Source organism: Amblyraja radiata, chromosome 39 (genome assembly GCF_010909765.2).
Source record: "Amblyraja radiata isolate CabotCenter1 chromosome 39, sAmbRad1.1.pri, whole genome shotgun sequence".
NCBI lineage: Eukaryota > Metazoa > Chordata > Chondrichthyes > Rajiformes > Rajidae > Amblyraja > Amblyraja radiata.
Window position 1 is genome coordinate 6,391,593 of NC_045994.1, and position 27,765 is coordinate 6,419,357.

At 41.8% G+C, this 27,765-nt stretch overlaps 1 protein-coding gene across 1 annotated transcript in view; it reads right to left on the reverse strand.

The window, feature by feature from the left end:
* LOC116967311 (deleted in malignant brain tumors 1 protein-like) overlaps positions 1-27,765 on the reverse strand; it is a gene marked incomplete at its 3' end in the record, with an annotated part of 76,323 nt that overhangs the window by 43,529 nt on the left and 5,029 nt on the right. Inside the window, exons 2-15 of the mRNA XM_033013811.1 lie at positions 27,479-27,538; positions 16,033-16,065; positions 14,937-15,251; positions 13,021-13,332; positions 9,778-10,092; positions 8,180-8,494; positions 7,329-7,643; positions 6,520-6,989; positions 5,009-5,138; positions 4,827-4,976; positions 3,843-3,974; positions 2,824-2,925; positions 1,506-1,616; positions 862-993 (exon numbers count right to left, since the gene is read on the reverse strand). Coding sequence (XP_032869702.1) covers positions 862-993; positions 1,506-1,616; positions 2,824-2,925; positions 3,843-3,974; positions 4,827-4,976; positions 5,009-5,138; positions 6,520-6,989; positions 7,329-7,643; positions 8,180-8,494; positions 9,778-10,092; positions 13,021-13,332; positions 14,937-15,251; positions 16,033-16,065; positions 27,479-27,538 — 2,892 coding nt within the window. The remainder of the gene's footprint in view (positions 1-861; positions 994-1,505; positions 1,617-2,823; positions 2,926-3,842; positions 3,975-4,826; positions 4,977-5,008; positions 5,139-6,519; positions 6,990-7,328; positions 7,644-8,179; positions 8,495-9,777; positions 10,093-13,020; positions 13,333-14,936; positions 15,252-16,032; positions 16,066-27,478; positions 27,539-27,765) is intronic.

Genomic DNA, 27,765 nt, shown 5'->3' on the forward strand with positions numbered 1-27,765 from the left:
CAAAGAGCCCACCTTAGCTACTCCCACTTGCCCGTGTTTGGCTCATGTACATTTAGCCTGACCTGCCCATGTACCTGTCCAAGTATTGTTTAGAAGCGGTTACATAGCCAGTCTCAACCACCTCCAGCTCGTTCCACGTATCGTCACCATCTGAAATAAAAGTTTACCCTGTCACCTTAAATCTACCACTCTCCCCTTAAACCTATGTATAGTAATTCTTGATTTCCCTCCTCGAGCTAAAAGGCACTGTACATTTGCCCTATCCGGTCCACTCATCATTTTATACTCCTCTATTAGATAACCCTCAGCCCCGTACGCTCCAGGGAACAATGCCCTAATCTGGCCAGCCTTTCCCTTGATCTCAGCCGCTCAAGTCTTGACAATACCCTTGCAAATCGTCTCTGCTCTCTTTTCAGCTTAATGACATGCTTCGTGTAGCAGGGCGACCAAAATTTGGACGGAGTGAGGGCCGTGCAACAGAATAGCCAGCAGTGCGGTTTTTATGGACAACAATTCTTTTTTTTTTGTAAAAAGGGGGATTTTGTGTGCGGTGACTAGAACTCGTGTCTGTTGGAGGCTCCCCCCCCGTCATTCCCGGGCAGGGTCATAACGCAGTCTCAAGGGGAAAATAAGCCGACATGGAACATGACAAATTAGATACTGTATTCATATGGTTCACATTGCAGTTGTGAATGACACGTTGTTCGAGTAAGAACAAAACCGTCCGTGGGCAACTTTCTCTGAACATGTCTTGTCTTTGAGCAAATAATATTTGAAGCAGGAAAGTGAATATAAAACAACGCAGTGGGTGGAATATTTAGCTGAGCATTGGTGATTCTGGCATGTCAGAGACTGACTCACCACCAGTGTCCACGTCACCGCCGGCAACTGTTAGCATCAGAAGGTCATCGGCGCCACCGTCCGTCGGGAACTGACCGCCCGGACAATCAATGACTTTACTCTCAGGATCGTCATGGTCATCCGGAACTAGATCTAGGAGGAAGTATAAACCGGAATGATCTTCCTGAAAACCTAAATTATTTTGTAAGCTGCAAGGGATGTGAAATAAACACAGAATATTGGAGTAACTCAGCGGGACAGGCAGCATCTCTGGATAGAAGTAATGGGTGACGTTTAGTGTCGAGACTCTTCTTCAGACTGAGATGTTGTTGTGTAATTGGTATCTGGACGGAGAGAGGACTGTGTTGGGCCTGTGAACTATTTAACGTTGCTCCAATCCGGCGCTATAATTGGTGTTATAGTTCAAGTCCTATCCGCATTGAGAATATAAACCCACAATGAATGTTTCATTCAATTACACAGCTGGCGGTCGAGAGGTTTATCTTCAAAGTCAAATTGTTGATGTTTTAAATAGAAATCCCTTACACGTCCTTGAGATCGTCATTTCACGGCGAACATGCTCGGACACATTTTCCCTGATATGTTCTGATTACGAACAAAATGAATTAAAATAGGAGAAAATGGGAAGCAAAACATGCACCAACCTCGAACACTGGAGGAAGTTCCTTCAGGGAGTTCGCTTGTTGAATGAGCACAACCCTGAGGGTCACTGGTGTAATATTCTATTTGATTCATGGAATCAATGGATCCAGAGACTAGAAGTCAACGACAGAGATAGTTATTAGACGTCGGGCTAAATTGGGCATTGGAGCAGATGACACATATTATTCATCGTCCCAATAAAAATATCGCGGATATGACATAATGGTGCAATACTGTCAATCTCATGGGCCCCATCTAATCATGTCTATCTGTCGGCTTCATTCAACACACTTTTTTTGGAAAATCACCCTGGCCATGGATTTGAGGATAGTGCAGATTCCTTGACTCGATCTATTTTCACACGATCCACCTTGAACATTCCCCTCCCACTAACCACAGGTGATGCAACACCTATTATTACACCTGCTCCTTTATCTCCATTCAGGGACCTAAACGTCAGTCTCCATTATTTCAGTCCATGCTCTCGATGTACCCTCCTTTACCTACGTGATGCCAAATGCAGACGAGGCAACAGCTGGATTTCAATTCCATTCCTCATTCCCATTCGCCCTCTCTGTCCTCCACCTCTTACATTGCCAGATTGAGTTTACATGCAAGCTGGAAGAGCAGCACTTCAGGTAACGCTGACAATCCGATGGTGTAAATATTTAATTCACCAATTGTCACCCCACTTCTCTCTCCTGATAATCAACCCTGGCTCTCTCAAACACAACATTCTCTCCACTGAGTCTGTCCCTCGCTTCCCATTTCCTGTCCTCATCTCCACCATCTTCATCAGCTCATAACCTATCCCTATCTGCACAGGGTCCACAATTTACATCCCCCTATTTCCCCTCTACCCACCATCTTTCCCAATGTTTCTATATTTCAGTTGTTTACTTTTATTTTCTCACCAGATTCCACTATCTGGAGCTCCTTGTCCTCCCTACAATCCCCTCCAACCGTTGTGGTCACCTCCACTCTCCATCCGTCTCCCCAAATGGATGTGTCTACAATTCCACCCCTCGTTGCATACATCCACCTGTCATCTACCAGAAACTTGTGCAGCATTTCCTCTCGCCACTTTCTATCAACCATCTCCGCTCTACTCCAGACATGAAGAAGGGTACAGACACAAACGGTCATCTGTACATTTTCCTTCATAGATTCTGCCCGACCCACTGCGTTGCTCCAACAGTTTGCTTTTGTCCGATGTATCTGTTATAATGTTTTTCTATTTACTCAATGACCATTAATACGGTTATTGGAGTGGAGGGGATATTAATCGCTGAAGAGCGAGTATCGAGAACAAATACTCACTAGATTCATCCATCTGACTGAACTTGTTTCCAGGAAGAGTATCGTCAATCTCTTCATAAATTGCTTCGTAAAAGCCAAAGCCCCTGCCTCTCATCTCTGCATCTGTTGAAAGGAGAGTGTGGGTTAACTTGTGGATTTACACGAATAGTATTTAACAGTCAGTAATTTGCGTATGACATGTAAAAAATATGAATTGATGTTATTCAAGGTGAACTGTTGATGAGCATTACCATTGAAGAATTACACTAGAGGTCTAACGGCTTCTTGCAGAAATTAGCAAATTCTACGAACATCAAGAAGATCACAGCTAGTGTGCATTAGTAGGAAGCAATTCCTCATTTCTGTTCCGCCACGACAATGCCGTTCAAAGCCTGATTGCATTCCCAAATACATACGGATGGTACAAGTGTGGCACTGGGTGATCAGGAGTTGAAATTTCCACAGGTTTGTCAATTTAGGAAATGGAAGACAGATTGTGTTGCATCAAATAAATGGAAGGAGATGGGGAATAAAGCATTGCAGGAGCATAGAATGTGAGGAAAGAGCAAGCTTGAGATGTGGTGGATAGAATCTAATCAGAATGTTCGCGGTTGAGCAGCGCATTGAACAGGATGTTGAATGGAATGGTCTTCTTCTTCTTGCGTATGGCGTGCACAGCCTAAAGTTGTCGGACAACTTGTTCTATTTGATCTTATTTGATTGTGCATGCCAGGTTGATTGCATTCGTGAAACAGGGCGGACAGAGTGAAGGTTGCAATCTCCCACCCCAATGGAATGTTGAACATCAGTCAAGTGAACAATTGATGGAGGAACCCAAACAATAATCACATTTAACATTCCATGCTATTACAACAAATTGCTCTTTCCAATAGGAACCATGGAATACCTACACAATGCTGCACAGTTGCATTTGTTGCTCATAATGCAAGAAAGAAAAGAGCACTTGGAAAAGCGAATGAAAGTCTCTTCACGCTATGAAATATTGTCTGGAATAATAACGCTGTAAAGATGAACCTCACCTCTTCTTGCTGATTGCCTCCGAGCTATTATCACCAGTGCGACAAATTCAGCGATGAGGAGGATTCCGAGAGTTGTACAAACCACAACAGCCGTGGAGGGCGGCTTCTTTCCCAACTCTGAAATTGAAATTCCTGGATAAACGAAAAACAGAAGCAGTTGGTCCAAACTGAAAACATTTCTAGGGACAATTGATGAATTTTAACCGCGGGTTGTGCATCTTGCTTTGCTAGAAATGTTCCCCAAAATCCGGTCATACATTGCACCAGAAGAATGGCTGAGCGGAAAACAATAAAAAGCTCAAGTCTCTATTGTATTGTGCGGAGTGGTATCAATAGAAAATATACTAGAATGTCCTGATTCCTCACTAGTGACGCTTTGTATCCAGACAACAGCTGCAATATTGTATTCAGGCATAATGTGCATCCACACTGCTTGACTTCAATGAATAAGACCATTTGGCCCACCAAGTCCACTCCGCCCTCCAATCATGGCCGATATCTTTCCCTGCCTTCGCCCCATAAGCCCGAACACCCTTTCGGCAACATCTTGCGAATGAGCAAGCACTATTTAGACTGACTCGACATGCCAACACTTCCTGAGAAGAAAATACTGCAATGAGTCCAATATCCTGTCTTGTCACAGAGATATTTGTCTGGAGCTGGACATCATGATTTTTTAGAATTTTTTAGAAGTCCTGTTTCACATACTGAGTCAGCCAATTTGAAAACCACCTATCATGTTTTCAGCAATTAGCAAACAGTAGCAAGCGAATATCAGCACAGTGTGTAAGTGTAATGGTCAACATGGCATGAATAACAAATACCTGAAGTGCTGGAGCCAGAGGGGATCAAAACTGGACGTGGACATTGTAATTAGTTTTTAGCAACGTCATCTCTTTAGATTTTCAATTAAAACAAAAACGATATTTTACTTATGAAATTGAAGGGGTGTAGAGATCGGGGAATATGCCGAACAACACATACCAGAACAGGTGACAAAGACATCTTCCTTGTGATCACAGTCATGTTGACCGAGCGGTGAAGCCAGACAACGGGACAGGAATGATTCACTTCCCGTGCATTTCACTTCATCCAGCCAGATATCACCTGAGGCCGGGGCAATGGTCGCCGCTCCTGGAGTCCAAAGAGCAGAGCCACAGCCCAACTGTCTGCAGACGACATTGGCATCGGCGAGACCCCAGGAGTCATCACACACCGTTCCCCAGCTGTTATTGAATAATATTTGAACCCTTCCGGAGCAATTGTTGCTGCCGCCATCAACCCGCAGTTGTAGATCTAAGTGAAGTTAAATTAAATACTCAGTTAAAAATACATGAGTGCTGAAGTAACTCAACGTGTCAGACAGCATCACTTTTTTAAAAATATATTTTTATTAGAAGCAAACATATTATGGTAAAATATAATTACATATTATAGTAAAACTTATCATGTATATCAATCATACATTATTAAAAAATTCAATTGTGGATTGATTCTGCTTCTAGTTGTTTTTGTATAGATAGTAAATTAGAGAGAAAGAGAGAGAGAAAAAATACAAATGTCAAAAAAGAAAAAAAGAGTGGAATAAATTACTAAATAATACGTCATTGGAGATAGGTTCGTAAATTATAAAGTATAACTTTTCATCTAATCCTGAGTTCAAGCTTCAGTTGGGTTTCCGTGCCGAGCCAATCTATCCCTTCAAATAGTTAATGAATGGAGACCATATTTTAACAAAAAGTTCTTGTTTGTCCATTAAGACAAGTAATTCTTTCCAGATGTAGGGTCTCCGACATTTCCACGATCCACATTTTAATATAGGGCCTTTCCAAAATCTTAATATTCATTTTTTTCCTAGTTATTATACTGTAGTCAAGGAAGTTTCTTTGGCTTGTTGTGAGGGTTGAACTTTGTTCTGATATTCCAAGTATTATTAGTTTTGAGTCTGGATCCAATTTAGTATTAACTTCAGAAATTACTCCAAATATATCAATCCAGAAATTTTTAATTTTTGTACAATTTGCAAAAGTATGTGTTAAGTTGGCCTCTAAATGCAGACATTTATCACAGATAGGAGAAATATGTGGGAAAAATTCTATTTAGTTTTATTTTGGAGTAATGTAATCTGTGTTCAGCCAGCATCTCTGCATGACGTGTGCAGTGACGTTTCGGATCGGGACCCATCTTTAGACTAATTCTAGTAAGAGGGAGGGGAAGAGGCTGCAACAGAGATGAAGGCGGGTCTAATCTAGACAAGTGATAGGTGGATTCAGGTGTGGGGGGTGTTCATTGACAGATGGGTGCACAAAGGTTAGATATGAAAAGAGGACAAAAGGCTGGAATATAAGGAATGACGAGAATGAAATATGAATCCAGAGGAAAGGATAAAGGTGTAAACGGTCTGATGAGGGTGTAAGGGAGGGGGTGGGGAGGGTATGTGGGTGGTATATTGCATGTCGAGGGAGCGAAGAATGAGTTTGGGGAATTATGTCAGCGCATGTTTGGAAGAAGGACTGTTCACAGTACTTGAATCAAAAGGCTACACGTTTAACGAGAAGTTCGTGAGATAAGTTAAAAGAGAAGTTGTTGAGGGTTCTCAGCTATTTAGTTGATCACTCATTCATCAAACATCCGAGGTTGACGTCACGCTGATGGCGTAAGTAGTAGAATGACTCGCCTGGTAAACGGCGAGATTTAGATTCATTTCCTCCGTCGCAGTCTTTCCCGCGGGTTGTCTCCGGCATTTCAGCATCTGTTGAGAACAGTGAAATGTTGACGGATTTACGCGCGTGTTTAATCTGCCATCGTATGCTGACTTTCCTGTGTTACCTTTACATGAAACGCCTGCATCCTCCCTGTGGTTACAGTTGTGTTGCCCCCAAGGGTCAAACTGGCACTGCCAAAGGGCTGACTCGTGCGAGCTACATTTCATCTCATCGATCCATATGGGCCCAGAACCTTGTCCATATTTCCTGGCGTCATATTCAATATATTCGAGGGGTCCACATTCTAATTGTTTACAGATCACTTCCGCCTCCACTCTAGAGAGTTTCTCGGTGCACACTGTTCCCCATGTCCCGTTGTACCACACTTCCACTCTCCCTTTACACCGCCGGCCTCCGTTCACCAGGCGCATCTCTTTGTGTTCTGTGAAGGGAAGAGGAGATATACAGGTCATCATAATGTATCCATCCCGCAGATAGCAACAAAGACGTATGAGAAAGATCTGATTCAACAAAAACAGATGTCGCTGGAAAAACTCAACAGGGACTGGCAGTTGGGAACAGATTGGGTGAAGAAAAAAATCGTAAGGTCAACTGTTCTATCAAGTCATGTCCCCCCCCCCCCCCCCCCCCCCCCCCCCCTTCTGAGAGAAAGGACTTTATTCCATCAACGAGATGTTTGCGATAAACCATTGAATACATCTCTGGAATGAAGGTTCCCACAATAAGCTGCAGAGAATCAGCAGACCGAACGTATCCTTACCAGAACACTTCACTGTCACATCTTCCTTATGACTGCAATCGTGCCGACCCCACGGTGCGGAGGGACAGTTCCAGAGGTATGATTCGTTACCCGAGCATCTTACTTCATCCAACCAAATTTGGCCATTACTTCGTCCACAGTATCCCGGAATTTTATCTTCCACAGCATATCCGCAACCTAGCTGCCCGCAGACCACGTTAGCGTCGTCCAGATCCCAGGAGTCATCACAAACTGTGCCCCAAGACCCATTGTAATAAATCTCCACTAGTCCAGCACATGTACTTCCACCCCCAGACAGCCGTAATTGGAGATGGTCTGTTGAACAAATACAAGGGAGTTTATCACACAATTGCAATGTACACACATCACCCCACGTTCGGCCGCGCCTTCTATGCTATCCCTCGGAAAGGTACCCCGTGTTGTTCCACACCACATGGAAGTGTTTCTTGTCCAGACTTCTCTCACACACGGACCCTCACACTCACCATCGCCTGCTCCCTGGACCTGATGGTAATGGAGAGGGCCCATAGTATACGTGGACAATCTCTATACGTGGACAACCTCCCACTTTACACCCAAATGGGTAATCAATCTTTGGGTGGATTCGATATATACAGGTGTGTAATATAAATATTTGTCAACAAACGATTTAAGTTGGTAAATTAAGAAATGTTAATTCGGACCTTTGATTAGATTGACCAGAACGGAGAACTAAAGCTTCTTCATTTTCTGTGCTGTCCCAATTGACAAGTCGAAAACACAGATGGCAGAAATGCCAATACAACTCGAAATTGCTAGAGTCACTAACAATCATTATAATGTCTAATTTGAGTCTTTATGCCAATATTCACCTGAGCACAGGACTCCAACACCGATGCTGTCGTTGGATGTCTGATTCAGCGTAAATGTGCTGCAATATCGGAGCTGCGACTCGTTTCCTTCACACTGAAAGTTGTTCACCCACACGGGCAGCTCACTCTCTCCGTACCTTGAGGAGTTGTAGGCGAATATGGCGGAGCCGCAGTCCAACTCTCTGCAGACCACGTTGGAATCATTGATGTTCCAGGCGCTATCCTGCACTCTCCCCCATCTACCATTGTTGTAAACCTCCACTCGGCCGTCGCAGCGGCTGCCCCCATTGCTCAATCTCAGAGACCAAATTTCATCTAGAATACAAAACATGTTGGGTTAAACCTTTCAACTGATCGAACATATTCCATAACTTCTCAACATTTACCTGGTCAGCTATTAGTTTTAAGGATTATTTTCTGCATCAATTGTCCACATGTCACATTGGCAGATAAACTGCATAGAAACATTCTGTCTACGTCTACCTAAAACAATGCCGAGAAACCTATGGGGCCTCACCAAGAGAAATGGGCCCAGTAACAAGGAATAAACTGGTTGTTGAATAAATGATAACCACCAGCTCATGCATTGATCTAAACTGAATGCAATAGGCATGCTGAGACCAGGCTGTTCTTCGTGTGGGCGGGGTCTTTTGAAGTCTCGCTTTACCTTTGTTCTCTTTCAGTAAATAAATGCATTCCTGGAACAATTCCAATATCATGAAAAAATGGTTTTCCCATTTCTCATTCCATATTGCAGATGCTGGTTTATACCGAAGATAGACACACAAAGCTGAAGTAACTCAGTGGGTCAGATCGCATCTCTGGTGAAAAGCAATAGATGACTGAAGCAGGGTCTCGACCAAAAACATCACCTATTCCCTTTCTGACGCTGTCTGACCAGTTGAGTTACTCCTGCTTTTAGGGTCTAGCTCTTGAAAGAACCACTCAGCCACTTTAAATTTGGTATCGCCTTCTTCCTGCAGCCTCTATCTCAGATCTCTACAGCAGATGTGACTAATTAATATCTGTGTATTGTAGCAGTGGACCGAGAATTAGAACCCAACTGTACAAATCGCCATCATTCTCACTTCTTAATAAACAGTTATTATCCTTCGTACTATCCTTACTATGTTTACTAGCTACACTCTCTCAGTTACTATCCATGGAAACAATTTTATGAACTGCAGAATTCTGCACTGCATACTCAAATTCAGTCTATCGATGTATGACAACGTGGGATAACAATTGGCCCCTGTATTCAATCAGTGGGGGAAGGGAAAGACGGCACCTGAAGATAATAGACATTAGACAATAGATCCAGGGGTAGGCCATTCGGCCCATCAAGCCAGCACCGACATTCATGTGATCATAGCTGATCATCCCCAATCAGTAGCCCGTCCCTGCCTTCCCCCCATATCCCCTGATCGCTATGTTTAACAGCTCTATCTAGCTCTCTCTTGAAAGTATCCTTCTGAAAAGAAAAGAAAGATGGTCGTCAGGAAACAGCAGATGTTTTCACTGGTTAAAAGAGTCACCGTTTAAACATCTCTACCTCTGGGCAACTCTGTTTTTCAGTTCAAGGACATTTGGTGACTCACCTGAGCAGATGAGACCGACGTCGTTTCCGTGTGAACAACTCATCTGATCCCTGGGTAAGACTGGACAATCAACTAATCGGGACTCGTTCCCCTGACAGTGGTAGTTCTCCTTCCACACGGGGCCGGATCCTCGGCCAAAGTGAGTAACTCCGGGAGTTGCGGCCACTGCACCGCACTGTAGGTGTTCACAGACCACGCCGGCATCAAGCAAGCTAAAGTACTGATCGCAAACTGTCCCCCACTCGTCTCCGTGTAGAACTTCCACCCGGCCAGAGCATCTATCCTTCCCACCCACCAGTCGTGGGCCATGGTTCCCTGTTTTTATGGGACAAAATGACAGTTAAATACACAATAAGAATAGAGGAAAATAATGAAAGTTAGAAATTATTTGTTTATTTTTCTCATTTTCTAAGCGGCCACCTTCTAAAGTGTGTGCGCGTGGTGATATTTCAATACACACAGTGAATGGTTACGGTCTTCAACTCGGCACGTCGGGATCGTCAGTTTCACATTATTTAGTTTAAAGTCCTGACCAAATAAGTTCAGATCTCATCTGGAATACTTGCGGCTTTGGAGCGTTCACCAGAATAAAGTCACAACATGGATATGTGACGTTTCGGGTCGGGACCCTTCTTTAGCTTGAAGAGCCCAGACCTGAGACCTCGCCTATCCATTTCCACAGGAGTTGCGGCCTGACCTACTGACCTACTCCAGCATTTTGTGTATTTTACTGTAAACCAGCGGCTGCTGTTCCTTCTGCCAACACCGTGCGTCATGGCATTAGCAAAATGGAATATGTTACGCTTAACAGACCAGCTTATTGTAAATGCTAATGGGAAGTAATCGTTCACTGCGCTATTTTCTAATGCACTAATTGGTTCCCCATTTATAATAGGATCATATGACCCCCCCCCCCCCCCCCCCCCCCCCCCCTCCTTCACCACCACAGTGCCAGGACCCTTGCTTGTACTTTTCCATGTGTAATCCTTTACATCTAAAGCCGTCCATGGTTTTCGTTCCTGCAGTGAACTGTCTTTCCACTCAAAATGCTCAAAGGTTTCAGTGAAGAAGTAAATTTGTTTATAAACAACTCTAATTATTTTACTCTAGGGTAATTTTTGATTCGGATTAATTGGACAATAGAGGTTGCATCGCATGGATTTCACCATCTAAATATACTGTTAATTTCCTCCTTCTGAACTCCACATTGTAAACGCATAATAATGTTGAACTATAGGAAATTATTCAAATTATTTTAGCCAGTTAAAACGTTTGCCAATATCATATCAAAGTCGTGCACTGCTCAATTATATTCCAGCATTTCATAACCTCAGTGATGAAAATAAATGGCGAGATCTCATCCCTATCTTCCAAGTATAATGAGTGTTTATTAATAATTTGTTTCCAAAGGGTTTCTACAGCTATATTAATAGCAAAAGGATAACGAGGGATAAAAATGGGTCCATTAGAGAGTCAGAGTGGACAGCTATCTGCAGAGCCAAAAGAGATGGGGTGATATTGAACAATTTCTGTTCTTCGGTACTCACCAAGGAGAAGGATATTAAATTATATGAGGTAAGGGAAACAAGTAGAGTAGTAGTGGAAACTATGAGATTCAAAAAAGAGGAAGTACTGATACGTTTGAAAAATATAAAAGTGGATAAGTCTCCAGGTCCTGACAGGAAATTCCCTATGACATTGCGGGAAGTTAGTGTAGAAATAGCAGGGGCTATGACAGAAATATTTCAAATGTCATTAGAAACGGGTAGGTGCCAAAGGATTGGCGTACTGCGCATGTTGTTCCATTGTTTAAAAAGTGTTCTAAGAGTAAACCAAGCAATTATAGACCTGTTAGTTTGACGTCAGTGGTGGGAAAATTAATGGAAAATATACTTAGAGATAATATATATGTAAGCATCTGGATAAACAGGGTCTGATTAGGAACAGTCAACATGGATTTGTGCCTGGAAGGTCATGTTTGACGAATCTTCTTGAATTTCTTGAAGAGGTTACTAGGGAAATCGATGAGGGTAAAGTGGTGGGTGTTGTCTATATGGACTTCAGTAAGGCCTTTGACAAGGTTCCACATGGAAGGTTGATTAAGAAGGTTCAATTGTTGGGTATTAATAGTGGAGTAGCAAGATGGAATCAACAGTGGCTGAATGGGAGATGCCAGAGAGTAATGATGGATGGCTGTTTGTCAGGTTGGAGGCTGGTGACTAGTGGGGTGCCTCAGGGATCTGTGTTGGGTCCACTGTTGTTTGTCATGTACATCAATGATCTGGATGATGGGTGGTAAATTGGATTAGTAAGTATGCAGATGATACTAAGGTAGGTGGTGTTGTGAATAATGAAGTAGATTTTCAAAGTCTACAGAGAGATTTTGGCCATTTGGAAGAGTGGGCTGAACGATGGCAGATGGAGTTTAATGCTGATAAGTGTGAGGTGCTACATCTTGGCAGGACAAATCAAAATAGGACGTACATGGTAAATGGTAGCGAATTGAGGGATGCAGTTGAACAGAGGCATCTAGGAATAACTGTGCATAGTTCCCTGAAGGTGGAATCTCATGTAGATAGGGTGGTAAAGAAAGCTTTTGGTGTGCTGGCCTTTATAAATCAGAGCATTGAGTATAGAAGTTGGGATGTAATGTTAAACTTGTACAAGGCATTGGTCAGGCCAATTCAGGAGTATGGTGTACAATTTTGGTCGCCAAAGTATAGGAAAGATGTCATCAAAATAGAGAGAGTACAGAAGAGATTTACTAGAATGTTGCCTGGATTTCAGCAACTAAGTTACAGAGAAAGGTTGAACAAGTTAGGTCTTTATTCTTTGGAGCGCAGAAGGTTAAGGGGGGACTTGATAGGGGTCTTTAAAATGATGAGAGGGATAGACATAGTTGACGTGGATAAGCTTTTTCCATTGAGAGTAGGGAAGATTCAAACAAGAGGACATGACTTGAGAATTAAGGGACACAAGGGTTAGGGGTAACATGAGGGGGGACTTCTTTACTCAGAGAGTGGTAGCTGTGTAGAATGAGCTTCCAGTGTAAGTGGTGGAGGCAGGTTCGATTTTATAATTTAAAAATAAATTGGATAGGCATATGGACGGGAAAGGATTGGAGGGTTATGGTCTGAGTGCAGCTAGATGGGACTAGGTGAGAATAAGTGTTCGGCACGGACGAGATGGGCTGTTTCCGTGCTGTAATTGTTATACGGTTATATGGTTAAAGCTGGCACTCACCAGAACAGATCACACTGACATCGCTCGTGTGGTTGCAATGAAGAGTTCCTAAAGAACGCGGACAGTCCCACAGGCTTGTCTCATTACCCTTACATTCAAATACATCGCTCCGTACAAGGCCAGTTCCCTTTCCAAAATAAGCCCCTCTCGGAACAGACACGGCGACTCCACAATGAAACTGACTGCACACCACACTGGCATCATCCATATCCCAGGCCAGGTCACACACGGTTCCCCAGATTTCACCATACTGCACTTCCAGTCTTCCCGAGCACTGATCATCTTTGGATACCAATCTTGGCCCTCTGTGATCTGAGAAAAAATATAAAAGATAGTCATGAAAGCCACAATTATGAAGACAATTTACAAAAACATCCCTGAAAGTTCAGCACAAATCTGACATTGAAATCAGTCCCTTACTAATGTTATCTGTGCTCCCATTTTCGTCCTTCCTCTATCACGATGCGCTAACATGCTGAGTACTATATTCTGCTCTCTGTAACTTCCTCTTTACACTATATATTGTATTTGATTATAAATATGCGTTGTGTATCTGATCTGTTTGCATAGCATGCAAAACAAAGCTTTTCACTCTTCCTCAGTAACGTCACAACGATAAACCTAATCCTACAAGTCGAATATAATTATAATTTATGGAACATTCCGTCCTGCAGAACTTGACAAACTCCACAGGCAAGACTGTGCTAACTGACCCAGTGAATCTTTCTGCTCCTGTCCCATTAAACGAATTCCAAGTACAAACTGTAGAAAAAAGAACTATATACCATTCGGCCCACGTCTACTTCACCGTTAAGTCGTGGCTGGTCTAGCTTTCCTTCTCAACCCCTTTCTCCTGCTTTCTCCTCATAACCCCTGACAACCTTATTCAACACGAATCTGTCAATCCCCGTCTTACAATTATAAGACAATTACAATTACTTTTAGAAACATAGACATAGAAACATAGAAAATAGGTGCAGGAGGAGGCCATTCGGCCCTTCGAGCCAGCACCGCCAATCATTGTGATCATGGATGATCGTCCCCTATCAATAACCCGTGCCAGACTTCTCCCCATATCCCTTGACTCCACTAGCCCCTAGAGCTCTATCTAACTCTCTTAAATCCATCCAGTGATTTGGCCTCCACTGCCCTCTGTGGCAGGGAATTCCATAAATTCACAACTCTCTGGGTGAAAAAGTTTTTTCTCACCTCAGTCTTAAATAACCTCCCCTTTATTCTAAGACTGTGGCCCCTGGTTCTGGACTCTCCCAACATTGGGAACATTTTTCCTGCATCTAGCCTGTCCTGTCCTTTTATAATTTTATCCATTAACTTGGCCTCCACATCCGTCTGTGGCAATGAATTCTGCAGATTTATCACTCTGTAATGAAAGAGATTCTTCCCCTTCCCTTTCCAAAGGTACGTCTTTTACTGAGGCTGTGGCCTCGGGGCCTGGGCTCTCCCATGCGCGCTAATCCTCTCCACATTCACGCTACCCAGGCCTTTCCTATTTGGTGAGTTTCTATGAGGGCCCCTTCATCCTTCTAAACTCTAGTGAATACAGGCCCATTGCCTTAAAACTCATCATATGTTAACCCAGTTCTCGATGGAAACATTCTCCGAAACCTCCTCTGAACATGCTCCAAATTCAGCACATCCGTTCCCATTGCCGATATCCGCAGCTGACCTCCGATACCTCGAACCTATTTAATGCTCCAGGTTGTGTTTGTTTAATTAAAACCAGAATGTGAGATCCAGAAGCGAAATTTGATTCCAATTGGACAGGAATAAAACGGACAGACACTGGATTTAATTTGACACCACTCGCCGCGGGCGGTCAGACCGAGTCATTTACATCCGGGGCATCCCGGAAATCACCAAACTGCGGAACAAAGAGAGAAAAAGCTGATGTTTACCTTCGCAGATAACGCCGGCATCCCGGGAGTGTGGATCGCCAGTGTCCCCCCATGGCCGTGATTTACACTCCCGCAGAGCGGCCTCGCTCCCGCTGCACTCAACATTCCACGTCACAACGGGTCCGGACCACGGTCCAAAGTGAGATCCGCCCGGGGCCTTCACCGCGGCGCCGCAGCCCAGCTCCCGACACACCACCGCCGCGTTCTGCAGGTCCCAGCCTTGATCATACACAGTCCCCCAGTTCCCCTTGTAGTGAACCTCCACTCTCCCGGCGCATGGACTGCCCCCGTTCACCAGCCTCAACTTCACGCTTTCTGAAAACAAAAATCAGAAAATAGAAGAACAAACGTTGCCGCCGGTTTGAGCCGCGGGTCAGTCGGCGCCCCGCACACCGCGCTCCCAGCCACCCCTAGCTCCAAATATTCAAAGTCCACATGTACCACGGAATGATCAACGGGAGCGGCAGACCCCGAATGAACTGTAAACAGTGTCAACAATATGCAGTAAGCTGGTAACCGTCCGGAGAACCGGGATCACCCGGTCATTCTTGGGATGAAAGCGGCGGCCGAGCAGGCAGGGTGAGCTGCGGACACAGAGTGCTGGAGTAACTCAGCGGACACCCACCCATGTTCTCCTGAGATGCTGCCTGTCGAACCGAGTTACTCCAGCACTGTGGTTTTTTATTATAAACCAGCATTTACAGTTCCTTGTGTCTCCAAGTTCAGCTGCAGGTTCGTTTTCATTCTCGGGAGAGCGGCTGATGAGCTGCGCGGGTCAGTGCCCCGCTGTACTCAAAGCTCATGTGACGGGCAATGGAACCTGAACGTGTTAGAGGTGTGAAGGCATTCCTGGAATTGGACGCCAAAGGTGAAAGATCCGGACTGGGACTCCACAGTGGGATGAGCAGTGGGAACACGCTTGGAACCGGGAACCATGTCAGCAGAGTCGACTCCCCACACTGCGCGCTTCAGGGACATTACTGATCGTCACTCCGTCTGTAGACGGCAGTCACCCCGCAAGTAGCATTAAAGGTCTTCAGTAACAATCAGTCTCAGTAGCCGCACTCTTAACGCAGTGAAAGTTAAGCGAGGTTACCTGAAGGGTCCGCCTGACAATCCCCGGGGCGGCCTGAAATGAGAAATAAAGAATGAGATTTGGCTGTGTGACGGGTGGAGTGATGGGGTTGGGATGTTGGAGCGAATGGGTCCATGGGGAGGTGGGCATCTCATTAATGAAACCATCACCGGAAAAAGTCCAGACAGTAAACTGAGAGGCAGCGTTCCGAACCGCTACAGAGAGTTGTTTCACCTTCCCACCTGCTTTTTTAGATGTTACTGTAAAATAGTATCAACAGTCAGAAAATCCTATCGTCTCTTTTGTAATGAAATTTATTGTTAGATCTACAGAGATCTGGACACAATTTACCGATGTGGTAAATTTGGTCCATGCCGACCAGATTGTTAAATACCTGCCCCAGCTGCCTCCCCTGGCAGCTCGTTCCATTAACCCACCACCCTGTGTCTGGAAAAAACGCCCCTCTGGATCCTATTAAATCTTTCCTGTCTCATCTTAAACCTTTAGCCTCTGTTGTTTTAATTTCTCCTATCCTGGTTTAAAATACTCTGTGCCATTCACCTTATTAATTCCTCTTGTGATTATATGCACCTCCATCGCCCCTTGGTCTCCTGCGCTCCAAGGAATAAAGTCCTAGCTTGCCCAATCTCTCTCTACAGCTCGGGCCCTTAAGTGCTGGAAACGTTCTTGTAAATCTTCACTGCATTCTTCCCGTCATAATGGCATCCTCCCTACACCAGGGTGACCCTTTTAGAACGACAGGGAACAATATACCTGAAAAGTAGGTCTGTCGGGCCACGACAACTCTCCTATCGCCTCTGGTGAACTATCAGTTTCGGGCACATTTTACCAAGCCTTGAAAATACATTCTGTTACCACTCTAACTGATAATTCGCATGGACAAATTCATAATGCAATTAACAATGAATAACCCCATCCTTACTCCCCTAGAATAAATCATTTCATTGTTTTCAGTTTTCGGTACATATGACAGTTAAAAATGAAACACTCTTGAAATAGCTCCTGTCTGTGAGGTTCACACTGTCACGAGTTCAGATTCTCATTTCAATTTTACTTTCCACAGACGATACAAAGTGAACTGACCAGTGTGCCAAACTCGATCATTTTAATTTTCTGCGGACAGCCACTCCTTCATTTCCCCTCCAACAAAATTTACGATGAAATTCCCTCCGATGGATTTGCAGGATATTTTTCTGTGTTCAACACCGCCTACCACATGATGGACAAATGACCTGATCCCAGGCTACTGAAGATATTCTGCCCCTGATTTCTATACTACTTTCCAGTATCTTAATACAGGTGCGGCGATGCTAATATTTACGACTCTATGACTCTATTTATTTTCAGATTTGCTTGTGGAGAATGCTTGAATTATATTCCAACGTTACACGTTGGTTCCTTTGTGTCCTGCGTTGTCTAGCAATAACTGGGCACGACTTGCTCCCACACCTGAGTGTTGTTATCCACTTGGCTCCAGGAACAGATACTATCTCGCCAGTTGCCATTTCCTTTTAACCGATTTTCAAGAAGTGGGGAAAGTCTATTTACGTTCACAGTTTCAAACCCGCGATACAATTTGTGAATCTAGATAATGTTATTCAATTCTATGCCTTTCACCGATTGCACAAACTCGGCCCGTGGACAATGCAGTGGACAATTGACCGCGTGCACAATAGGCTCATTAATTTAGTGTTATATCTCACGAAGTAATAATAATATAAACAGCACAATCGTATCTGACGATTTGGGAATCATTAGGACCATATTTTCTCAGACGTGTATTACGATTATTCAAGTATTTAATGCACACGGAAGCAGTACCATTACACATCATGTATAAAACACAGTTCCCATTCTAAACTACTAAGGACAAGAGGAGACCATTCAGCCCATCGGCTCCATACCAAGCACTGTACAACAGTCTCGTTGATTTAATTTACCCTCTCCTTATTTCCCTTCATTCGGGCCCATCAACCCTTCTTTCATCCGTTTGACCATTCTACTCAAGATAATTTACAGTAGGTAATTAAACTACGTAGCAACAAATCATTGGGATGCGCGAAGAAACGCGAGCACCCGGGCAAACGCGCACAGTCACAGGGAAGATGCAAGTGTAATAGCATGTTATACAGCACCGGTGGTAAGGAATGAACCGAGATCGCTACAACTGGGTGGAAGCAGCGGTAGTAAAATTAAATAGAGGATACCGATAACGTGCTCCTTCCAACCAGTAGAGCCACTGCAGGCAGCGTCATAGACCCGAGTTCAATGCCGACCTCGGGTGCTGTCAGTGTGGATTTTGCACGTTCTCCTAGCGCCTGTGTGGGTTTCCCCCGCGCGTTCTGTTTTTGTCCTACATTCCAAAACGGGCATTTACCCGCTGTAAATATTCCCTCATGTGCATGAGTGGCAGTATCTTCGGGGAGTTGATGAGAACGAGAGGGAAAAAATAGGATTAATGATGCAATTGGATGTTTGCTGCTCGCCTGAGACTCGGTGGTCAAGGGGTCTTTCCATGTTGTTTGTTTAAACCAGAATCTGCAGTTCCTTCCTACACATTTACATAGATGCCAACGTGGTGTCAATTACACAGGCTCCAACAATATTCAATGACGTGATGTTATCTTAACGACAAAATCAGAAGAAAAGTTGGAGTTTGATTTAGCCAGCGCCCAATTTCTGCCGATAATTCACGGATGAATATGTCCTGCTTTTGTTTTCTGATTTGTATAATGAGGTGGTCGGGAATGGAGAAACAACAGCTGAATATGTGCCTGAATTTATCTATAAAGCATCAAATGAGATAAATCTTCAAAGCAAAGAAGTAAAACTCTGAAACTCTCAACAGAGAGAAAATAGAGGTGAGTTCTGTACATCAGTCCCAACGTGGACTGTTTTACTTTCCTCAGAAGCTGCGGCCCCGCCGAAGGTTCTGTTTGCGCGTCTCACTGCCTCATTATGTATTTAACACGAGGTATATGTAGGAGATAAACTATCAATGCGAAATTTGTTACGGAACTGCAGTGAACTTTTAACCAACATAGAGCAAGTGAAAAGCAATTTAAAGAAAATTGCAACATCTCTCTAACTGCGATTCTCCGCCTAAACAGAATGGAGAATGCACAAATGCCCCGAGAAATAAATGTGTTGCTACTAATAGCCGGACACGCATAGTGCCAAACTGAAAACTCCTTTAATATACAATGTGACGCATTTGAAGATCATTGACCAATGTGTGGAAATGTCAGCGTCAATATCCATCGAAGTCAGTGTTCAATGACAATATTAATGCTAATTTTAACAGTGTTCATTCTACATCGAGATGACCTTTAATGATAGAAAATTAATAAAACCTTTCCAACAACAGAATACTAACTACATTTTATAAATATGCTCAGTTTACAGTATGACATGGTGGATAAAAATAGCTGCAACTGATCACTATAAGCGACAGGAATTTGTGTACGGCTTCAGTCAGCAACAGCTGCAGCTTTGGATGCTGTTGTTCACGTCAAGGAGTTTACACTCTCTGGACTCCGATGTACTCTGCCCCAACAGTGACCGCCCTATACCTCTGATGAATTCAGATTAATAATCTCTTTCTGAATTGCAGTACACAAGACCCGAGTCTTGCGGTGGACAGGGTTTCGGCCCGAAACGTCGCCTATTTCCTTCGCTCCATAGATGCTGCTGCACCCGCTGAGTTTCCCCAGCAATTTTGTGTACCTTGCGGTGGACTGATCTGTGACTGAAGAAAATTCCCGTGGACGAAATATCACGTTTAAATCTGTTTTCAAAAATCTGAATGGGACGTTAAATGTGTTAATCTTGGCGACATTACCCAAATATATAGCGTATTCCGACGGAATTGAGCGACTGTTATACAAGGACTCAAATAGCAAACATTAGAAAATAACTAATTAATTATAGAAAGCAAATAACACACTTCAATATTCCATTCAGCCGTTGTCAAGGTGAATGAACCTATTTTGTTAAATTCACTCTGCTCCTGTGCCCTCATTACAAAACACCCAAAGCCCTGACCTGGACAGGTGGAAAATTCACACGTGGACGACATTTTTCATCACTTTAATAGATCACTATGTTTTCATCACAACATTTAGAGATACAGACATAAAGGGCTGCAGTAACCCAGCGGGTCAGGCAGCATCAGTTTGAAGAAGGGGGCCGATTTGAAACGTCACCTATCCATGTTCTCCAGTGATGCTGCCTGACACGATGTGTTACTCCAACAAATTGAGTTTTTTTGTAAACCAGCATCTGCAGGCCCTCGTGTCTCCATTCGGAGATACATATTTTCTGATCGACATATCAAACAGAGACAAACTGAAGTTAGCTGTTAATAGAAAATGCTGGACATGGAGCAAGTGGAAGCAACTGAAAAAGGTATCGGTATTTCATCAAACGCAACTGAATATTCTGCAGAAAATTCAATATTGAAGGGAACAAAAGTATTTATGAATGAACACCTAACAAAACGAAATGCCGACATAGCCCGACAAGCACGATACCTTAAGAAACAGAAAAAAATACTAAATACCTGGACTGCAAACTGTAAAATCTTTATTAAATTAAATGGAACACCAGAGGAAACCAAAGTGCTGGTCATTAGAGATATTGCAGACCTGGACAAATATCAATGATCATAAAACGGGATTGTGAGGTGAAATTTATTTACACACACAACTATGGCATACACTGAAGGAATTCAGTCATTTACATCTGGAAATGGCAGTCAAGTAATTAAAATAATAAGCGAAAAGAAACAACTGAAGTTACAACCATTTGAATATACCAATCACAATTTACAGGATTTGGAATACGATATAGACCCGGACAATAATTTTTACTTTATTTCTAACGACAAAAATATCTGCTGCTACTACACAGAGGAACAGTATAATCAGAATATTAATGTAAAAGGCAAATTATCGATTATCCACTTTAATAGCAGGAGCCTCTATGCGAATTTCAATAGTATTAAAGAGAATTTACAAAAAAATTTACAGCCATTCAATGTCATCGCAATATCTGAAACATGGATTAATCAGGAAAAGGGAATTGATTTTGAGATGGACGGATATGATTTAAATTACATCAATAGAAAAAATAAGGGGGGAGGAGGGGTAGCACTATATGTGGATACAACTCTGAATTATAAGGTAGTAGATAATATGACAACTGTGGTTGACAATCTGCATGAATGTATAACTATAGAAATAATTAATGGTGGAAATAAAAATGTAATCATTAGTTGTATATATAGGGCACCGGGGTCAAGTATTGAAATCTTCAGGGGCTGGATGGAGAGTATGTTTTCAACAACAAGTAGTAAATCAGTGTTTTTATGTGGAGATTTCAATACTGACCTACTAAATCCTATTCAACACAACCTTACAGAAGATTTTATTAATACTATGTACAGTATGAATCTATTTCCTAAAATCACTAGACCGAGTAGAATTACTTCCCATTGCGCTACACTCATTGACAATATATTTAACAATGATGTGGAAAATAAAATAGTAAGTGGATTATTAATTAATGATATAAGTGACCATCTGCCAGTTTTTATAGTTTATGATAATATCCACAGGAACAACAAACCAAACAAATTAATAGAATATAGACGAGTGAGATCGGAGGAAGCTATCAATGCACTAAAAAAGGATCTATTGGCACAAAACTGGGATATAATATACCAAAAAAGAGACATTGATAGTGCTTATGAAACATTTATTGCTATGTTTAAGTCATTATATGATAAAAATTGTCCAATTAAAGAATATAATAGAAAATCAAAATATACTAAATGTCCATGGATTACAAAGGGATTACAAAATGTTTGTAAAAAAAAATGCCCTATACAGAGATTTTATAAGAGAGAGAACTAAAGATACAGAAAATAAATATAAAAAGTATAAAAATAAATTAACTTACATCATAAGAGAAAGCAAGAAAGATTATTATAAGAAGAAATTAGATGATAATAAAGACAATATAAAAAGAATATGGAGCATACTTAATAGCATTATCAGAAATGGTCCGGGGAGAACAAATTACCCGAAGTATTTTATTGATAAGGATAAGGAAAATTATAATATGGAAGATATAGCTAATAGCTTTAATAATTTTTTTGTAAATATTGGACCAGACCTGGCTAAACAAATCCCTGATTCAGGGACATCTGGAGAAACTCCTGAGAATTTAGTGGAGAGAAATCCCTGCTCTATGTTTCTTACGGCAGTAGAAGAAAAAGAACTGTTGGATATTGTCAAAACATGTAAAAATAAAAAGTCTACCGATTTCAACGACATTGACATGTCGCTAGTTAAGATGGTAATTGAGGGGATCTCCAAACCTTTAACATTCATCTGTAATTTATCCTTCCAAACCGGTACTTTTCCAATTCAAATGAAAATAGCAAAAATAATACCAATATACAAAACTGGGAACAAGCATCATTTTACAAACTATAGACCTGTTTCCTTACTCCCACAATTTTCCAAAATATTAGAAAAAATGTTTAATAATAGATTAGACAAATTTGTAGAAAAGAATAAATTAATCACAGAAAGTCAATATGGATTCAGAACAAATAGATCAACATCACTTGCAATACTAGAATTAACTGAAGACATCACAAACGCCATTGATAATAAATTATATGCAGCTGGGATATTCATTGACATAAAAAAAGCATTTGATACAATTAATCATGATATTTTATTAAAAAAATTGGAGAGGTATGGAATTAGAGGAATAGTACTGGACTGGATTAAAAGCTACTTAAGTAACAGGCAACAGTTTGTACATCTGGGTAGTCATAATTCTACATGCTTGGACATTGTGTGTGGTGTACCACAGGGGTCAGTGCTGGGCCCAAAATTATTTATCATGTACATAAATGATATTTGTAATGTGTCCAATGTCTTGAGGCTGGTTTTGTTTGCAGATGATACAAATATTTTTTGTTCTGGGGAAAATTTAAAACAGCTATTGGATAAAATAATAAAATAAATCGGTAAATTGAAAATATGGTTTGATAGGAATAAAATTTCATTAAATCTGAGTAAAACTAAAATAATGTTATTTGGTAATTGTAGAATAAATACACTAGTAAGTATAAAGATAAATGGGGTGGAAGTAGAAAGAGTGCATGAAAATAAATTTCTTGGGGTTATAATTGACGATAAAATAAGCTGGAAATCACATATTAAACATGTAAAATTAAAATTGTCAAAAAGTATCTCTGTATTATACAAAGCAAAGCAAGCTCTGGATTACAAATCACTCCGTATTCTTTATTGTTCATTAATTTTACCCTACTTAAATTATTGTGCAGAAGTCTGGGGTAATAACTATAAAAATTCGATACACTCATTAACCATGATGCAAAAAAGAGCAATTCGTATTATCCATAATGCTAAGTATCTGGGTCATACGAATCCATTATTTTTAGAGTCAAAATTATTAAAATTAGAAGATTTGGTTACATTCAAAACAGCTCAGATAATGTTTAGGGCCAAAAATTTACCTGGAAACATTCAAAAATTATTTAACGAGCGTGTGGGGGGTTACAATTTAAGAGGAATATTTAACTTTAAGAAACAAAAAGTCCGTACGACTAGAAAAACCTTTTGTATTTCGGTTTGTGGAGTAGGAGTGTGGAATAAATTGAACGGGGAATTAAAGCAATGCACAAACATGAATCATTTTAAAATGATATATAAAAAAATAATTTTCAAGGGGTACAGGGATGGAGGGGATGGTTGACAAGTGGGGGTTAGTGTTTATCTATTGCTTTACTATTGTTTACTTATGTTTGGGTACTTCAGATATGAAGTTTGTATGTACATAATAGTTGTATGTATATATATGTCTGTAGGTATTATGGGAAATTGCCTAGGGTAGTATTATTATTAGTAATTAATTGATTTTTAAATAAGGTAGAAGTGTTGGGGAAAAGGGGTGAGATTTAATAAGTTATTCTTCTTCTCACTCCTTTTCGAGCTTGTACAGACACAGAGTTGGACATTGGAACTTTGCTTTTGTTCTTCTCATTGCTTTGTAAATATTGATTGTAATGTCCAATTGTTTGATAATTTCGATTTTGTTACTATTAATGTCTTTAATGTCTTTACTTGTTCGGAATAAATAAATAAAATAAAATAAAAAAATAAAAATATAGACGAATCGATTTCAAAAGAAAGGAGATGTCAAGTTTGCCGAAAGTCTACTCGATCAGGCAATGTGCATTTACCTTTGATGGAATTTATAACATAAACCTTAACCAAAACCGTGAACATTGAGAAACTATACGATCGACTGAACGTGGCACTAAATAGATGCGTCAATGAGGTGGACGGGGATTGAGAAACAACAGCTGAATCTGTGCCTGAATTTATCTAGAAAGTAGCAAATGGGAGAAATCTTCAAAACAGAGGTAACACTCTGAAACACTCAGTACCTGTGGAAAGAGAAACAAAGGTAATTTGTTCTCTGCTGTTCTTTCCACAAATTCTGTCCATCAGTCCCAACGTGGACTATTATACTTTCCTCAGCAGCTGCTGCCGCGGCGATGGTTCTGTTTATACGTCTCTCTCCATCTCCCTCTCTCTCTGTCTGTCTGTCTGTCTGTGTCCCTCTCTCATTGAGCATTTAACACGAGGCACATGAATGAGATAAAACATCAAGCTGAATTTTGTCACGGAAATCTGCACTAAACCTTCAAGCTGAATCGAAGAAGTGAATTTGCAACATCTCACAAATTGCGATTCTCCACATAAACAGAATGGAGAATACAAAAATGCCCCGAGCAAAATGAGTTGCTGCTTATCGCCGCACACACATAGGGGCAAACTGAAAACTCAGTTTAATATATAATGTCACACATTTGAAGATAACTGTAGGCAAATTAAACTCTACCACTGTGTGGAAATGTCGGTGTCAATATCCTTCCAAGTGAGTGATTAAGATCAATGACAAAATGAATGTTAATTTTAGCAGTGTTCATTCTGCATCGGTATGCCTTCTAATGTTGTAAAATTAATAAAACATTTCCAACAACACGATACTAACTGCAATTCATAAATTTGCTCCGCTCACTCTCTGATATTTATGGAATTCCCTGCCACAGAGGGCAGTGGAGGCCAAGTCATTGGATGGATTTAAGAGAGAGTTAGATAGAGCTCTAGGGGCTAGTGGAGTCAAGGGATATGGGGAGAAGGCAGGCACGGGTCATTGATAGGGGACGACCAGCCATGATCACAATGAGTGGCGGTGCTGGCTCGAAGGGCCGAATGGCCTCCTCCTGCACCTATTTTCTATGTTTCTACGTTTCTATATGGGGGATAAAAGAAGCTGCAACTGATCACTATCAGCGACAAGAATTTGTGTGCGGCTTCAGTCAGCAACAGCTGCAGCTTTGGATGCTGTTGTTCACCTCAAGGAGTTTATACTCTCCGGACTCCGATGTACTCTGCCCCAACAGTGACCGCCCTATACCTCTGATCAATTCAGATTAATAATCTCTTTCTGAATTGCAGTACACAAGACCCGAGTCTTGCGGGTTGACTGATCTGTGACTGAAGAAAATTCCCGTGGATGAATTTTCACGTTTAAATCTGTTTGACAAAATCGGAATGGGATGTTAAATGTGTTAATCTTGGCGACATTATCCAAACACACACTGTTCCGGCAGAAGCCAGCAACTTGTTACCAGATGGCTCTGTTAGAAAATATTAGAAAATAATGAATTATTTATAAACACAATTGCCACATTTGAATAGACCACTTCTCCCGTCATCAATTTGGAGTAAGTGAGCATATTTTCTCATCTCTGCTCCTGTGCTTTCATGTTAAAAACACACAAACCCCTGATCTGGACAGATGGAAATTTCACACGTGGCAGAAATTTATCATCAATTTAATAGATCACTATTTTTTCATCACAACATTTAGTGATAAGCCACAAAGTGCTGGAGTGACTCAGTGGATCAGGCAGCAACAGTTTGAAGAAGGGTCCCGACCCGAAATGTCATCTATCCAAGTTCTCCAGAGACGCTGCCTGACCCGCTGTGTTATTCCAACAAATTGTGTCTTTGTTCGTAAATACATATTTTCTACTATCCACAGGCCATACACCACAACGTTCAATTATGTGGCTATAAACATACGGGAATATATAGTATAATAATAAATATCATGTTAATTGATCACCGAATACTTTCAACATTCTCTATGAACTCACAGTTCCAAATCTGCAATACAACCAAAGTCAAGAAGGACCGCAGCATTCTCCCAGCGGCCAATTGCAGCGATGACACCAGGACTTCAACTGAACACCCACTACGGACATAGAATGGTCTCTCCAAAATCTTCTGACACAATAACGTATCTGAGAGTTAATTCTTTGATAACAGTTTTCATAGTAAATTATGTTTTGCTCCAAACAACCAATAGATTTTGAACGAAGTAAGGCGTGAACTGCAGTCTGCTCGAATGCACCAATGAGAAAGAACCTGCCCATTAATGGGTTTATCCCATCCATTTTCTTTCTTTCGCCTTCTCTTGAGAAGCCAATGAAGGAATTAAAAGTCACATTAACAAATTTGCAGATGACACAAAGCTGGGTGGGGGTGTGAACTGTGAGGAGGATGCTATGAGATTGCAGGGTGACTTGGTCAGGTTGGGTGAGTGGGCAGATGCATGGCCGATGCAGTTTAATGTGGATAAATGTGAGGTTATCCACTTAGGTGGCAAAAACAGGAAGGCAGACCATTACCTGAATGTTGTCAAGTTGGGAAAAGGTGAAGCACAACGGGATCTTGGGGTCCTTGTTCATCAGTCACTGAAGTAAGCATGCAGGTACAGCAGGCAGTGAAGAAAGCGGATGGGAGACTGTCATATGTTGATAGAATGGAGCGACTGGGCTTGTATACTCTGGAATTTAGAAGGATAAGAGGGGATCTTATTGAAACATATAAGATTATTAAGGGTTTGGACACGCTAGAGTCAGGAAACATGTTCCCGATGTTGGGGGAGTCCAGAACCAGGGGCCACAGTTTCGGAATAAGGGGTAGGCTATTTAGATTAGAGATAAGGAAAACCTTTTCACCCAGAGAGTTGTGAATCTGTGGAATTCTCTGCCTCAGAAGGCAGTGGACGCCAATTCTCTGGATGCTTTCAAGAGAGAGTTAGATCGAGCTCTTAAAGATAGCAGTGTCAAGGTATATAGTGAGAAGGCAGGAACGGGGTATTGATTGTGGATGATCAGCCATGATCACTGTGAGTGGCGGTGCTGGCTCAAAGGGCCGAATGGTCTACTCCTGCACCTATTGTCTATTGTCTATTGAATTTGAAATGGAAACGTGTCACCGAGCCGATACCTGCATCCAAGAAGCAGACTATTAAAGAAGCTTACCGTCAGAGAGGAGATGGTTGATCCCAGTGTCCACAGTGTGATCCAGACCATGTGGGTGCTCTTCTCATTTACATCCTTCCACCATCAGGTGCTTTGGCAATTTGCAAACAGTTCAGGGCACCCAGCCCACCCGTACTCTCAGCAGCCGCCTGAAAATACCACACCATGCTGAATGCAGATTTAATTCATTTTTATTGTGCCCTGTATCACAGTCTCCAATGTAGAAGAGAACAAACATATTTCATATTCTCATGTTTTTATGTTCATGTTATAGGAGCAGAATTAGG